Consider the following 14,564-nt stretch of genomic DNA (forward strand, 5'->3'; position numbering starts at 1 on the left):
CAAAATGAAAACATTTGGTCTCCAAGGATCACTCAGGTAATTACTCTCAAGGGGGAACAGGGCGATAGCTGTTTGAATAGCAATACAGAGAGTGTCAAAGCGCCTGTGAATCATCAGCTACACCGGGATCTACTTGCATCACTCTGTGCACAACAGTTCAAAACACCGATGATTTCACAACCTCCTTGCACCAAAGATGAAACACTTCTGCTCTGCCTGTCTACAAAGAAGCTTCACCTGCGGATGTTCAGATGCCTTCCCTCATTTCATTTCAAGCCGGTACGATCGCACAGTGGAACGAGCACGCTGGAGTGCTTAAACACCCAGTGTAGGCTGCTCACTACCGTGGCGGTCAAGCGACTCATTTTTCAGCTAAGCTAACGTAACACAGCGGCGTATTTATGGTTCATTAAACAGCAGTTCATTTGGAAGCAAGATTCCAGTCATTCTACACATGCACAGTACTATGCCGATTTGGTAATACAGGGACACAATTTAATGATTTTCTTTGCATTTGTTTTTACAAGATTCAGATGCCGAAAACAAAACAGAACATTAAGTTACCTGATTTAAAAAAGAAAATCACATACGTTTACAACATCAAAAGAATAAGACGAAATATAAACCTTTGCTACTTACAATTGATCTATACAGATTAACCAAATCACAAATCCGTCACAATATAAACGTTTAATTGTTACAATGAATAAGAACATACAGAAAATGATTTGTTTTCTTAATAAAATCTTCCTTTGCTTTATTTTAAACTTACCATTAACTAAATTAGCTATGCAGGACTCGTGGGGTACATGACTAAGAAGGCACCAACAGTACAAAGCAAAGACAAAGCAGTTTGAGTATTTTAAGAGTGCTCTACACTGATACAACACAAGAAAAGGCAACAATAGTAAGTAAACCAGCTGCAACCTTTAGAAGTTTGTTCTAGATTTACAAAGGTAGTCCGACTTTCACACTTCCTCCAATGCTTCGCTTAGTTTGATCACAGCACACGCTACAAAAACCATTGTAAGCCTCACTTTACTAATGTGCACTTTTCACTAATTTAGTGTCTTGATTTCAATTGTTAACGAAACCATTTTGAACCACAAATGTATTTAAAACTTAGTAAAAGGATTGTTTGGACTTCTTTGTTTAAACCACTACATTTACAAAAATATTTCCCCTAAAATCTGGGATTGCTTGAAGACATTGCTGTACAAATATAAAAGTACTATGCGAGGGACCAGATTCATGAGTATATGGTGTGTATGTATAGACCTATATTTATACCATATCACTGTGCTGTAACAACACAATAAATTTATCAATAACCAAGGACTATATAAACTACACTAACATAAGCAAATATATATTAATAAAGTTTAACTCTATAGTACAGTTGCTCAGCAAACAACTTCGACATGGTATAAATATATCGTAGCATATTACAGTGGGCAGCAACAACAGGTTTTGCTTTTTCCCGTTCCGTAAGGAAAGCCACGCTCAACTCCTCGGGTTTCATTTGGCCACTGCTGAGTTACATCATCACCGCTACTCCCGAAAGCTCCCAGCGCACCACACCGCTCAGCCCATGTAGTGTGTCGTACACTTCGGATTTGATACAACGTGTGGTTTGGATGAGGAAGAGTCTGGCGACAGCCAGGACAGCAGAGCAGGACGCTTGTTTGCCAAAGCGTCCGTGAGAATCTGATGTTTGCATATTTTTCGTAGCTGTAAGGTTGGAATGTTTTTGACAGTGAACTGTTTACATTCCTTATTCCCAAAACATCTTTACCATGAAATATGCGTGCTGCTTCGATTAAGAGTTGCTGTTCTCCGCTCTAAAATATAAAAGCTACGTTAAAAAAAAAAATCAAGGTAAAATGATGAAATAACCGACCTAACACAGTGTTGTTATAGGCACCTTCTTTTAAACTGTTTTCAAAATCTGACAAAAAAAATTCATGCTTCTGCATTTGACGCGTCAACAAATTCAACCCAGCAACGTTTACCGCATTCAGTAAAAGACCGGTGAAGGTGGTCACTGCTACTGATGGATGCCAACTGGAGTCAGCGAGATTAGCTAAGGAAGGAAGCCTGAAAGCACCGGATGTTAGGCAAAGCAAACCCTCGGCTTCTCGCTCCGAGAGACAGAATGCAAGGGTGAGTCTGCACCTCCCCCAAACGCAAAATTAAAGAAAGTATTAAAAAGAAGAGCTGGGAAAGAGAAGGATGAAGTCAGCTGCCAAAGTTCTTCCTTAATAAATTAAAACTGAGGCATTACAAACTGATTTCAGTAACAGTCATCTTTCCAACCATGCCAAAAATGATTCCTGTAGTAACGATGATCGTACAAGTAGCAGAGATTCTAGAAATCTTTTCAAACTTTTCAAAACTGAGAGAGAAAAGCATTTTGGTAAAGATGTGTAGAAATGTCAAGAGAAACTTCTACACTGGTATCAACAGTCAAGTGCATATTTCTATAGAAATGTTTGTAGCATAGGTTCCATACCACAACTCAGCGATCACCCGTGCAGCGTCCTGACAATGCTCCTCATGTGTTCCCCGCAACAGATTTATGTACCACAGGAGCTTCCTTGTAGAAAATGCCCTTTAATGATGAACCCTTGCTTATTAAAAATTAGTTTTGGCAGACTAACACTTAAGCTATAGGAAAAAGAAAATCTTGAAATGGAATCTTGTAAGCACCCTTATCTATTGAAGTCTAGGTTAATGGCTTTCTAGGTGTCTTTGAAGAGCAGACTAAATGGTATGAGGAAGCCTGGAGTTATTAACCAGCAAGCATCCTTATATACTACAGTAGCAATTGAACCTGATTTCCGTTCAAACACATTACCCAAGAGGAAACCAAAAACTAATTCTTAATGTTAATGTGAAGATATAAGATTTAAATTTATTTCCAGGAATTACAAGTGCATTTTGTTCATATTAGCAAGCAGTCTTTATACAATCCATTCTTCACTGCTGCCAAAATAAAATGAGAAAAAGACAGCAGAGATATGAAAAGCTAAAAATAGAACTATTTTTCCTAAATTATTTGTTGAATAGCATTTCAGTTGAACACAACTCAGAGGTAACAATAGATTATTTTTCTTCTCAATCATAGGCATGTGGCACTTAGACAATCATCTTTGCACAGAAAGCTTTAACAGTCATGCGAGGGCACAGTAATTGTTTTAAACAAGGCAAATTTCTCACCACAGAGAGCAGTGGGGAAAGAAAAGGAGGCACTGCACTGGAACATAACACCTAGTAAACTCCACATTATACAATTTCAGTAACAAATACTTGAAAAGATCATTAAAAGGTATACAATTTTAAACATTATTTAGTGCTAGCTTTGTTTGGTTGTCCTAACTCAGCATTATCAGAAAAGTTTGATAGTACTTGACAACAGAACAGTACTTCATGTCACGAGCTCATGGAGGCTTGATTACAAATCACCATAGTGTAGGTTGCAAGAAATGAACTTGAGATGCTGACATGCTGTAGGAGCAAAGTAAAATCAAACTTTCTCATTTAAAGATGCAGTGTTCCTCTCTGCAAGATTTCTCAACATCAGTGATTAGATTCAAATGTAAGAACTACCAATCCTCGTTTGGAGCGTTTCACTGGTATGCAGTGTGCAGACTCGGTTTAGTAACACCGTACTTTGGTTTCTCACTTGCCACCACATACGGATGCCTTTCACAGAGAAAAGCACTCACCACGAGGTCATCGTGCCGTCATGTTCTTTGTTAATCTTCCACCACACGGTGAGTACGTGTAAGCTGGCGAGCTGCCGCTCATTCTCTTTGCACGGGTCTCAAACACTACTACACGGTATGAACTTTGGAAGTGCTACGCCTCCAATGTGGTTAAACTTTAAATGTTCTCTTTTAGAAAAGGCAGGGAGAAAAAGGTACAAATTTTGTCAATATGTGGAAAAAAATGTTTCTTAGATGAATTCAATTAAGTTGGGTTCCTATGTGGCTCTTATGCTGTATAGAATACCTGTATGTACAGCACAGGACACCCAAACAAGTGCATAAGCAAGATTAACATGAACACGACTTATGCTGGAATCCATAGCATAATGGTATAAACTCCGCTGGATGCTAACCATTTCTATTTAAAAAGGAAGTGCAAAACAAAATCTGGGATGTCACTGACTTAAAGTGCCCTGAATAGTAGCTTTTCTAAAAAAACGCCAGCGACTTCAGTAAAGTCAGAAAAACATAGTTCATGGTGTAAACTTCTTACAGGTTAATGAATTATCTTCTTGGATATTGATCCAGGAGTGAAAGGAACCACTGCATCTTTCAAACCAGAAAGCAAGCAGTTAAAATACGGCCAGCAGTAGGTGCACTTACAGTACAGTACTGCGACAGGTCAACAATGGGCATTACGCATAGGAGTGTCAATTACAATTCTTCAGGCTTAAAAGATTCATTGAAAGCATGAGAAGCCAAAACTACCAGGAACTGCCCTCCTGAATGGCTCAAAGGAGTTAGTGGATAAGCTGAGAGAGGCCACAAGACATGACCAACAATAAAGAACTGGGAAGAGGAACAGCAACGTTTGAGCATGCCCAGTCCTTTAAGTCCTTGTCCTACAAGAGAGAGCAGAGACACATTTCAGTGAAGAAAGTTTTAACATCACCTTTTAAAACAAGCATACTTTCCTATTGCTGCACTTTATGTACGCTGTGGTTACTGCGAGTCAGAGACAGCAGTACCAACACATGTCAAAATAAAAAAAAAAAGTCAGGCAGTGAATATCAGTACGTTACATGTTAAGATTTTAAATCTCCAAAAGATTAGGAAGATAAATCATAACTAGTGACTGAAGTACAACGTTATTTGGTCAGCTGAAGAATCTGTTGGTTTCACATTGCTTCTCAGTTCCAAAGCTACAGTCGAGGGGGAAGTTTTGAATCCCAGGAAATAACACACAGAGGAGGTAGCTGAGGAAGCCCGGGGGCGTGCAGGGGCGTGCAGCGGGAGCAGAAACGCGCAGAAAGAGAACATTACTGTCCCTTTTAAGCCAATTCCTGGGGACTGGCCTTCACCAGGATGCCAACTACTTATGCTTAAACTGTTGTGCCGTGGAGCAGCTAATAATTCTGACCACAAATGACCAGGACAAACTACCAGCGTATCATTATTAGGCAGAGTACAGTATTTAATTCTCAGTATCGTGTCAGCCAAATCGACTCTTCATAGGATCATTTAAAGGTAACATTTTTAGCAAACCAGAAGTTCCTGTTAGCACCAGATCCCTGATATCTTTATCCCTGATCCCTTTATCCCTTAATCCCTAATACAACCTAGGTTAAGTATGGTCTGGGCAAAGAGGCAAGCAGAAGAGATCATACACTACAATTTACTGCAACATTGGCTATTTGCTCTCCCTTCCTTCATACTATGGCCTATACTCCTAAAAATGTATGCCATCTCCTTCCAGAACGTGTACATGTACTGCTAGCCCCTCATATGGAATTAGCTTTAGAAAATACAGATGGGGAAGAAGCACCGTGCAAGCTCCTGTGGCCCAGGTCTGGTTCTGTTGGCAACACCCAGCTAATAGTAAGAACCAGATGTGTGAACCTCAGGTTTACATAATTTTTGATTATTAAAAAGTTTCAGATGTTAGCTAGTAAGCTTAAACAAACAAAATACAGTATTAAAAGATCAAAATGACCTCATTTGTGAACTTCTGTACATGTGAATATTCAAGCCAGCAGCAACAGAAGTTACCCTATTGTGCTGGTTCCGCTTGGGATGGAGTTAATTTTCTCCACCGTGGCTAGCATGGGGCTGCGTTCTGGATTTGTGCTGGAGACAGCACTGATAACCCAGGGATGTTTTCAGTCCTGGTGAGCAGGGCTCACCCAGAGCCAAGGCCTTTTCTGCTCCTCACCCCACCAGCGAGTGGCTGGGGGTGCAAAACACGGCCGGGACAGCTGACCCCGACTGACCCACACCGTATGGCGCCATGCTCAGCGTATAGAGCTGGGGGAAGAAGGTGGAAGAGGGGGGTGTTCGGGGTGGTGCCATTTGCCTTCCCGAGTCACCGTTAGATGTGACGGAGCCCTGCTCTCCTGGGGATGGCTGAACACCTGCCTGCCCGTGGGAAGCAGTGAATGACCTCCTTGTTTTGCTTTGCCTGTGTGCACGGCTTTTGCTTTCCCTGTTAAACTCTCTTTATCTCAACCCACGAGCTTTCTCACTTTACCCTCCTGATTCTCTCCCCCATCCCACCGGGGTGTGTGTGGGTGTGTGTGCGCGTGAGCAAGTGGCTGGATGGGGCTTAGTTGCCGGCTGGGGTTAAACCACGACACCTATTTAAGTAAAAACTGTATTTTCAAAAGTTTCCTCAGCTCTTCTTTCTTTCCTAGGAATTCATCATTAAATAAAAAACTGGGGGTATATGCAATGCAGAAACTGAAATCCCATTTTTAGTGCAGAAGCATTATTCCTTATCGCAAAGCAACAAAGCTTCCACACACTGCTATCAGAGCCGTGAATTTCCTGCAGTGGGGAAGGTCACTGGCTCAGAACTTAACCCTTCTGCTGGAACTGCCAAGAATCGGTGGGTGTAGATCGCTGCTGTTCATGGAAAACAGCAGAGAAACTACTTTAAAGACCATAAAGCAGGCAATCGAGATCAGTCTGTCTTCTGTGGTCTGTTTTCCTTTTCCAGTCACAAAACTTTCATACTTCACAGTATTTGTATAACGCAAGTTTCACAAGTATTACAAAAATTATTCAAGCCAGTATTTGACCAATTTTTTATGAAACTCCTGTGACTTGCAAGCCTCGTGTCTTATGAAGGCCAGTTAAGTTCATCGATTTAAAAGAAAAAGTCAGAGTGAATACCAGTACATGACATTTTAAATTAAAATTTTAAATCTTCAAAAGACTAGGAAGATTAATCGTAACTAATTTATGAATATTTAGATACCCATTCTTATTTACTCACACTATTTTAGAGGTACTTAAAACTGAAGTTAAATCATACTGAAGCTTCATGGGGTTTTTTTTCTGCCCTTTAAAATAATTTAAGAGATTTTTCCTCTGTACATTACATTTAAGGAAGAATTTTTTTAATAAGTATTTGAAGCCGTACAAAATAGTCTGTAATATATGAAGAACATTACCCCCTTAATATGTTTTTGAATAAAATTTACATTTCAAAGTGTTGCTGTAGCCTTTATTCTGAGAAGCACCATTTAAATGTAATCCTTACTCCTTAAATGTAACCTAAAAACTAGGTAAACATCTCAGACGAGTGCCTGGGTTCCCTGTAGGCGCTTCCAATGCTGTAGGCAAGACTACACTTTCTTCAATAACAGACCAGGACTGAGGTCAAATGAATAAGCACAAAGTTCTCCTCTGACAGCTCGTTATCCTATCAACGGAACAGGCAAGTTCTACATTTCACTAGCGGTAACAAAGCTCCGAACTCCCCCCAGCCCAAGCGGTTTGGTATTGCTGTGACTTTACCTATGCACAATTTAAGATCGATATCCTGGCTGGAATCTAGCAGTTTCCTCAAAAATCAGTTCTTTCAGCTTTTCCTTCGGCAAGTCATCCAACTCCATATCAAACTTGAAGGGTGCTTCAGCTACAGGCTTAATAATAAAAAGAAATATTATTACTTTTCAAAATATTATTGTTCTGTTGAATATCATGTAGTCTGTGTATGGGGGGAAAAATCTGAAAAAGCACTTCACAAAAACACCTAATACCGCGCAGCCTTCAAGGAAGAACTCATTTGGTTAGTCCTTTGTGTGCTTATATATATTAGTTTACCAAATTTTAAATCAAACCATAGCAAGTAGCTATTAAAATCTAAACCACAAGTTAAAATATTTGTTCACGGCTCATAATTTTTCTTCAGGTACATGCTAAGTTATCTGAAACATTTGTGTTAAGAGAACATTTGTTCTCAGAATAAACATACCTGTGGAAAACTAACTTACTTCCTCCTCCCCTACTTCTTCACCCGAAGTAGTCTGAAACCTCGTTAGAACTGTACACTAAACTACAGTGAGTTCAGACTTGGGGGGTTTAAATACATAATCTGATGGCAAACTCAGTTATTCTGCTCCTTTATCTCGGACGCTATGAAACAAGACCACAGCGAGCTGAGAAGTTCCATTTTCAGGAGGATACACCTTAGCATCTATTTATGTTGCACCTCCAAAGTGTTGTACCAGAACGAGAAATACAAAGTTTTGGTAAATTGATGCAATTCGTTCATCAACTCCGTTAAAGCGGTGGAAACACTGTCCTTAAACTAATGAAGAAAATAACTGTTGCATCATTTGATCAACATTTACATTTTAACAGTGTCTTTACCTCATCACTTGGATCATAATACTGCTCCAGATACGGATGGGCTAAAGCTTGCTCGACTTCAATCCGCTTATGAGGATTAAAGGTCAACATTTTATCCAACAAATCAAGTGCTAAGGGGGGGGGGGGAATAAAAAAAAAGGTGAGCAAAAGTTGAATACACACTCCAAAGTGCCAAATGTTATAAACACCGATGTGACACAGACAATACAGGCTACCCTAAGCTTTGTGCTACCTTCAGCAGTAGCAGTCAGAGAAGCAGCAGACTGCCTCCCGTGACTTGGGCAGCGTCTCTTCGCCTGCCCATCTGGTCGGCATTCCCCGCTTACAGTTGCCTTTGGCCCGATCTGGTCCAAGGGAGGCCCTTCAGCCTCAGAACGAGTGTCGAGGGAAGAAAGGCAGAGAGCCCTATGGTATAATCTGCTTTTAACCACAGCAAAAATAAAATAGATTGGGCTTTTTCTTCACTCAAACCAAAGGAAAGCTTTTCTGAAATGAATAAATAATCAAGAGTATGTTTCTATTCTGAAAAGAAAACCTGGCTGTTTAATGGCAAAAATGTCATCCAGAAGTCATTAGGAGTTCTAGATCATCACAGCAAACTATTACAGCATATCTAGCAGCTGAGAAGATACTCTCCAGCTAAGATGCAAATATAGTCATATTCATGAGATTCAGGTAAAATCTGTTGAAGACAACTCGCAAAGAATCCCCTGAGAACTTGGAGATCCAGTACACAGAGAGCGAGGCCTGGTGACATTCTAGACAAACGTTACAAGTCAGAGTTTCTGCAATTGTTCAGCGACTTTGACTGTAACACATTTCCCTTCTCCAAGACAAGAAAACAGAATGATTATAGTAGCGAGAGGCCTGAAGATACATGTAGTATCCTAAATTCCATTCCATTTCTTCTCACCACATCGTTTATGACACAGGACTTAAAACAGAGGCTTCTCACTGCAGTAAACTAGCTGTAGCTTTGCATCAGGACAAGACGCATGCCAGGCACTGCAGAAGAGACAGAACTTTGCCACGGCAGTCAATGGCAGCTTGAAAAAGCTGCAAACTTGCACAGTGATTAACATGAAATATTTTGATGTGGTTTTCTGAACACTGGAACCTCACGTGCTCGCTCCGTGCCACAGCCCGTCATGCGCAATGCTTTTTACCAAAATGATTGATAAACAGCTTTTTGAAAAAACTGCTCTGTCGAAGCTACTCTGCAGATTTAGATGAAAAGGTGTTGCACAAGTCCTGCAAACTTTGTGTTCCCCCGGCAGCTAGGCGTATCAGCATCGCTACAATTTGAGCTGTCAGGAGCCCACGGTAAAAACTCTCACACTGATGAGCGCTATTATAAAAGCGGAACAAATCACTGCTGTTTCTCTGCATAAGGACAACCAGCTCTGCACGGTTCCACCTGCAGAAACCAGCTTTTACATGGTAGTTCGGTACCTGATCATATTCACAAAGATTAAGTTATCATATCAGTTTTTTAAAAACTGACTTATGAATTGTGTCAGAGCAGGTCAGAGAGCACTGTACTGTGAACACAACCACCCTTACACTGTATGAGGTAGAATTTAAAAGGCAAGTTAATAGCTTTACAGCAAACCAAAATCATATTTACCCTTTACTAAAGCCTTGTTAAGAAAGGCAACAATTATCACATTCCTTGCTTTTGTATCTTTTGCTCCGCTTACCCTAACTGGAATTCTTTAACCCGTTAAATTTAAACCTTTCATGCTGCCGATGGACCCATACTTCGATTGAAATTATCCCATTTGATCTAGAGCTGACATGCAGGCTGCACAAACTATCCTAAGCTCAATGAGCAGCGCTCTCATAGCTGGTTTTAGAAACAAAGTTCAAGATTAGTTTGATGCCTATGTCAAAACCCAATGCCTCTGTTCAGTACTTGTGATGGATCATGCTTTCAAAGACAATAACACGTTAGGATTTATGTTTTCCACATAAGTTAAAGATCCAACACCACAACACGTAATCTTAGAGTTCCTAAAATTTGCTTTAAAAAGATAAGCTAGTACGAGGGTTTCATGCTGGCTTATGATTTTATGTCAGATTTATACCACTGTTTTAAGGGACCTGCCTGTTCTATTTCCAATATAGGTAACTTCTTAGGGTGGTTTTTAAAATCCCATCCTGCCATTAACTTCTGGTGCTTATTTCCATTTCTGAACATCTGATACAACATAATAGAGCATAAAATACCTTTGGGGTCAGCATTTGGAAACAGCCTGTTCCATGGTACCTTATTTTTGTGTGGTAGGGAAAGCAAGTAGTTTCTGGCCTTTAAATTTATTATACAATTCAAATCTTCTTGGGAAGGGGATCCAAGTATTCCTAAAAAAAATAAATACAAACAGTCTGCATTCTATGAAAAGCACATTAAAATGGTTACAGCACATTTGCTAAAACTCAGTATTAAAACTGCTGAGAAGAAGATTTCAGACTAAATATTTTAATGAGTACAGAATACTTTACAATTCTTGTAGAAGCCTTTACTAAAAAGGTTCACGTTATTTTTTTCTTGTAGATAAACAAATACATTTGAGTTTTCTAATGATTAGTAATCTGTTTAAAGGATCCAATTAAGTGGCATATCTATAGAAATTTTTTAAAAATTTGACCTGGACCTATTAGTATATTTGAGCTTTTAAATTTTTTTTTTTTTTAATTTTGTTTTAAAGACATCCCTGCTAATGTAGTCAATAAGTTGATAAGGAACCTCTAGCCACCCCCCAAATCACTGATTTGTTGAAGAAATCCCTAACTACAGGGAACAGATGATACACTGACAGATATATACATTATACACTGACCAACAAGAGAAATGTGGGACCCAGACCAATTCAGTTGTTAGAAGAGATGGAGAGAGACAGACGGATGCGGAAATGCTACTTTCATATAAAGCTTACCAAGGATATGGTTAAGTTGGTCAAGGTAGTGTTTTCCTGGAAAGATAGGTCTGTTGGAGAGCATCTCTGCCAGAATACAGCCTACTGACCAGATGTCAATAGACTTGGTGTAACCCTGTGAGTAAAGTGGAAACACATTTTTGTCAAAGAAATTTTTGCATAATTGCAGCAACATGTTACTTTAGTTAATTTTGAAAGCGCAAGCAAATAAATATTTTTTTTTACATGAGTCATGCTTGTTCATGCTGCTTAATTTTTCTGTACAGAATGAAACAATTGTATAACAAAACACTACTTCAGCGGGGTGGCAAGATCTGCAGTATGCAAGATACGCTTTTCCAAAAGGATTCTCTAAGTTGTGCTAAGCATATTACCAACCGCAAATTTTTAAGACTCCCTAATTTTATAGCAAATTTACATTACTGAATTCTGGAAACAAGCTTTTCTTCTTCATTCTATAGCTCCTAACAGTATGCTAAACACACGCAGAAAAAAAGCCATCCTTCTTCCTAACAGGATCTAAATACCACACAAGTAAGAAGCCTTCAGCATCAATTGGGTGGAAGGGCAAACCAGGCTGTTGGTTAGCTGCTCTGTAAAACACAACAGGTAAGCGAGCTGTAAAGGTGATGAGAGAAGCCCAACAACAGCAGCTGGGATGTAAGAATAATGGAACAAATGGCCATACCTTCACGCCTACGGATAACCTGTGTTAGCCATAAGAAAGGGCTTTTATTCAGAAGCACACTGGTTATATACTAGTGCCTGGGTAACCCGGGGCAAGTTTACCTCAAGAAGCCCCAGCCCCACAAGCTCCCTTGCCTAGCTCTCCCATAGCCCCCTGCCCACTACGCCCTCTCCCATTAGCTGGGAGCTTCCGACAAAAGCCAAGAACTTCACTGAATTGTAAGCTGACCACCCTCTTAAGAAACACACAAAATATTTTCTTGTAAAAGCTGCTGATAAACATAGGTAGATATCCAGAAAGGAGGTTACATTGCCCCATGTTTGTGGCATCAAAGTGAGTTTAAAATACAAAAAACTGGAAAAAAAAACACCTCGACCGATCAGATGACTATTTTCTAGAAGCGCATTAGACACACTAGCGCCACAACAAATCAAGCCCAGTGACCAATGAAGCAATAATCCTACAGAAACAAGTCTTTGAGGAATATAAAATGCAGACATAGATGTCACGTAGGTACTTTGTAAACAAGCATATGGCTGTAAAAACTAACGCAAAGGTTATGAAGGGTACCCATTACTCACACCATACAGGGACTGGATACACTTTAGAACAGCCAGGGAAGAACGTAAGAATAATTCCAAGTATAAAAAAAACCCAAAGGGATGATTTCATTAAGACTATGGGAACGCAGTTAAGATTGACACACAACAAAGATCACATGCTTTCAGAATCAGATTCACCCTCATTATACATTCTAAACCTAAATCAAGATGTCAAGATAATATTAAGGCAACATTTGCAAGCCTTGATGAAGACAGTAGTAACGTACTCTCACTGCCAGTACTTCTGTCCCGCTCTGCAGAAAAGCATTTGATGGAAGGAGGTCTCATGACTAGCAAGGAACTGGACATGTGGGAGCTCATGCACATGTTTACTCAGTTATAGTACCCAATAATTGTATCTGGAATTAAAGTTATTGCAAGCCAGTAGCTATATTGCAAATCCACTACCACATTTCCACAAGACCATGCACACATTCTGATCCCAAAAACACAGAGGCGGGGAGCAAAACTGGTACTGACAAGTGAATAACCAGCAAGAGAAGCACCATAGCAGCCCACTGGGGTTCCTACCTTAGAATTCAGCATGATTTCAGGAGCCCTGTACCAACGTGTGGCCACATATTCTGTCAAGAATCCTGTGTGATCATGATCTGGATCTGCAACACGAGCCAGTCCAAAGTCACAAATCTGGTTTTAAAGAAATTAGAAAAAAAATAAAAAGCATATTAGACATTAGACATACAGCTTCCAGTACTACAGCACTGCTAATTCACCGTTCCCCAACCCATGATGTAACACCTACAAATACAGGGATGGTAACCTGTGTTTTCAGAAACAAATTATTACACAAAGGTAAAGCAAAATGTTTTGGATGTAAGTACAAAGAATACACGATTAGGCCATGCAGGGGCCAGGCAGAGCAAACAGTTCAGGAAAAAAAAAGATGTTCCTGGTGCACAATTTATGTTCCACTTAAGACCTTCTCTGCCAGACATGTGGCAAGATATACTGCGCCAACCTGGTATCAGGAATTTAACAGAAAGTAGAAAGAGATTAAGATTTCCAGAAAACAAAATTACCGACCAACACATTTGTAGCAAAGTTCAATACCCCGTTTTAGAAAAGCTACCATCATAACTGCATCTTTCCACGAGAAACATCCTACCCAATCGTGAGATAATGGTAGACTGGAGGGATTATAGATTGCCGAAGGAAGCATGAGCTTAAAAATCTCAACCTTGCATCAGAAAAATAGTTTTATCTAACCGTGAAAAGAAAAATAAACTCTGATCTAGACCAGTGAGCTCCGGAAAAAGGAAAAAGTGTTTTCAGCTATGCTCCAGTAAGGAGGCTCCACGGCTTTCAGAGTGATTTAGTGTCCTCTCTCCAGAGAGATTAAGAAAACTGAAAATGCGAAGAAAGGCAGCGTTCTAGAGTACATCAGCTGTTCCTTTCTTACCTTCCAAAAGGTAAATGACGCGCTTGTTGAGTGGCACATTAGACAGATTCATACACTTTTGCTACCAAACAAATACCAGTTTATGATAATGATTAATTTCCTCACTATGTGTATTTGCATGGAAGAATACGCACTCTCGGAAACAAGGCACCAACCACAGGAGCAGCAAACAGGAGCTTCCTCTGATGCATGCGTTTTATAACAGTTTACTCTGATAGTTAATTGTGTACACTGATTATATTAAAAATGTAAATAATAACATGCTGTAGTCAATAAAGACTGTAACGGTTAATCCTGCCAAAAACGCAGAAGCCTCACTGTACCCTGGCACCCTACTCCTTTATCTTCCTGGAGGGACAGCCGGTGAAACAAGTGATAGATCAGTGAAGAAGTGATTCAGCCGACTGAAAGCTACATCTGAAAGACACGATTCAGCAGCTGACAGTTAAACAGAGGGACTGAAGAAAAGGCAACGATGACATTCATAAGCCAGGATGCATGGGATAACTCCTCTGACTTCACCTACATGCTAAAAACCGCCCCCAGACCCTG

The 14,564-nt window shown here is 39.9% G+C and overlaps 1 protein-coding gene across 1 annotated transcript in view; it reads right to left on the minus strand.

The window, feature by feature from the left end:
* Nucleotides 1-473: 473 nt before the first annotated feature.
* Nucleotides 474-14,564, minus strand: part of MAPK1 (mitogen-activated protein kinase 1) — a 38,320-nt gene continuing 24,229 nt past the window's right edge. The window contains exons 4-9 of the mRNA XM_064466592.1: nucleotides 13,124-13,240; nucleotides 11,303-11,417; nucleotides 10,596-10,727; nucleotides 8,367-8,476; nucleotides 7,509-7,636; nucleotides 474-4,612 (exon numbers count right to left, since the gene is read on the minus strand). Coding sequence (XP_064322662.1) covers nucleotides 7,520-7,636; nucleotides 8,367-8,476; nucleotides 10,596-10,727; nucleotides 11,303-11,417; nucleotides 13,124-13,240 — 591 coding nt within the window. The 3' untranslated portion in view covers nucleotides 474-4,612; nucleotides 7,509-7,519. The remainder of the gene's footprint in view (nucleotides 4,613-7,508; nucleotides 7,637-8,366; nucleotides 8,477-10,595; nucleotides 10,728-11,302; nucleotides 11,418-13,123; nucleotides 13,241-14,564) is intronic.

This window comes from Phalacrocorax carbo, chromosome 15 (genome assembly GCF_963921805.1).
Source record: "Phalacrocorax carbo chromosome 15, bPhaCar2.1, whole genome shotgun sequence".
NCBI lineage: Eukaryota > Metazoa > Chordata > Aves > Suliformes > Phalacrocoracidae > Phalacrocorax > Phalacrocorax carbo.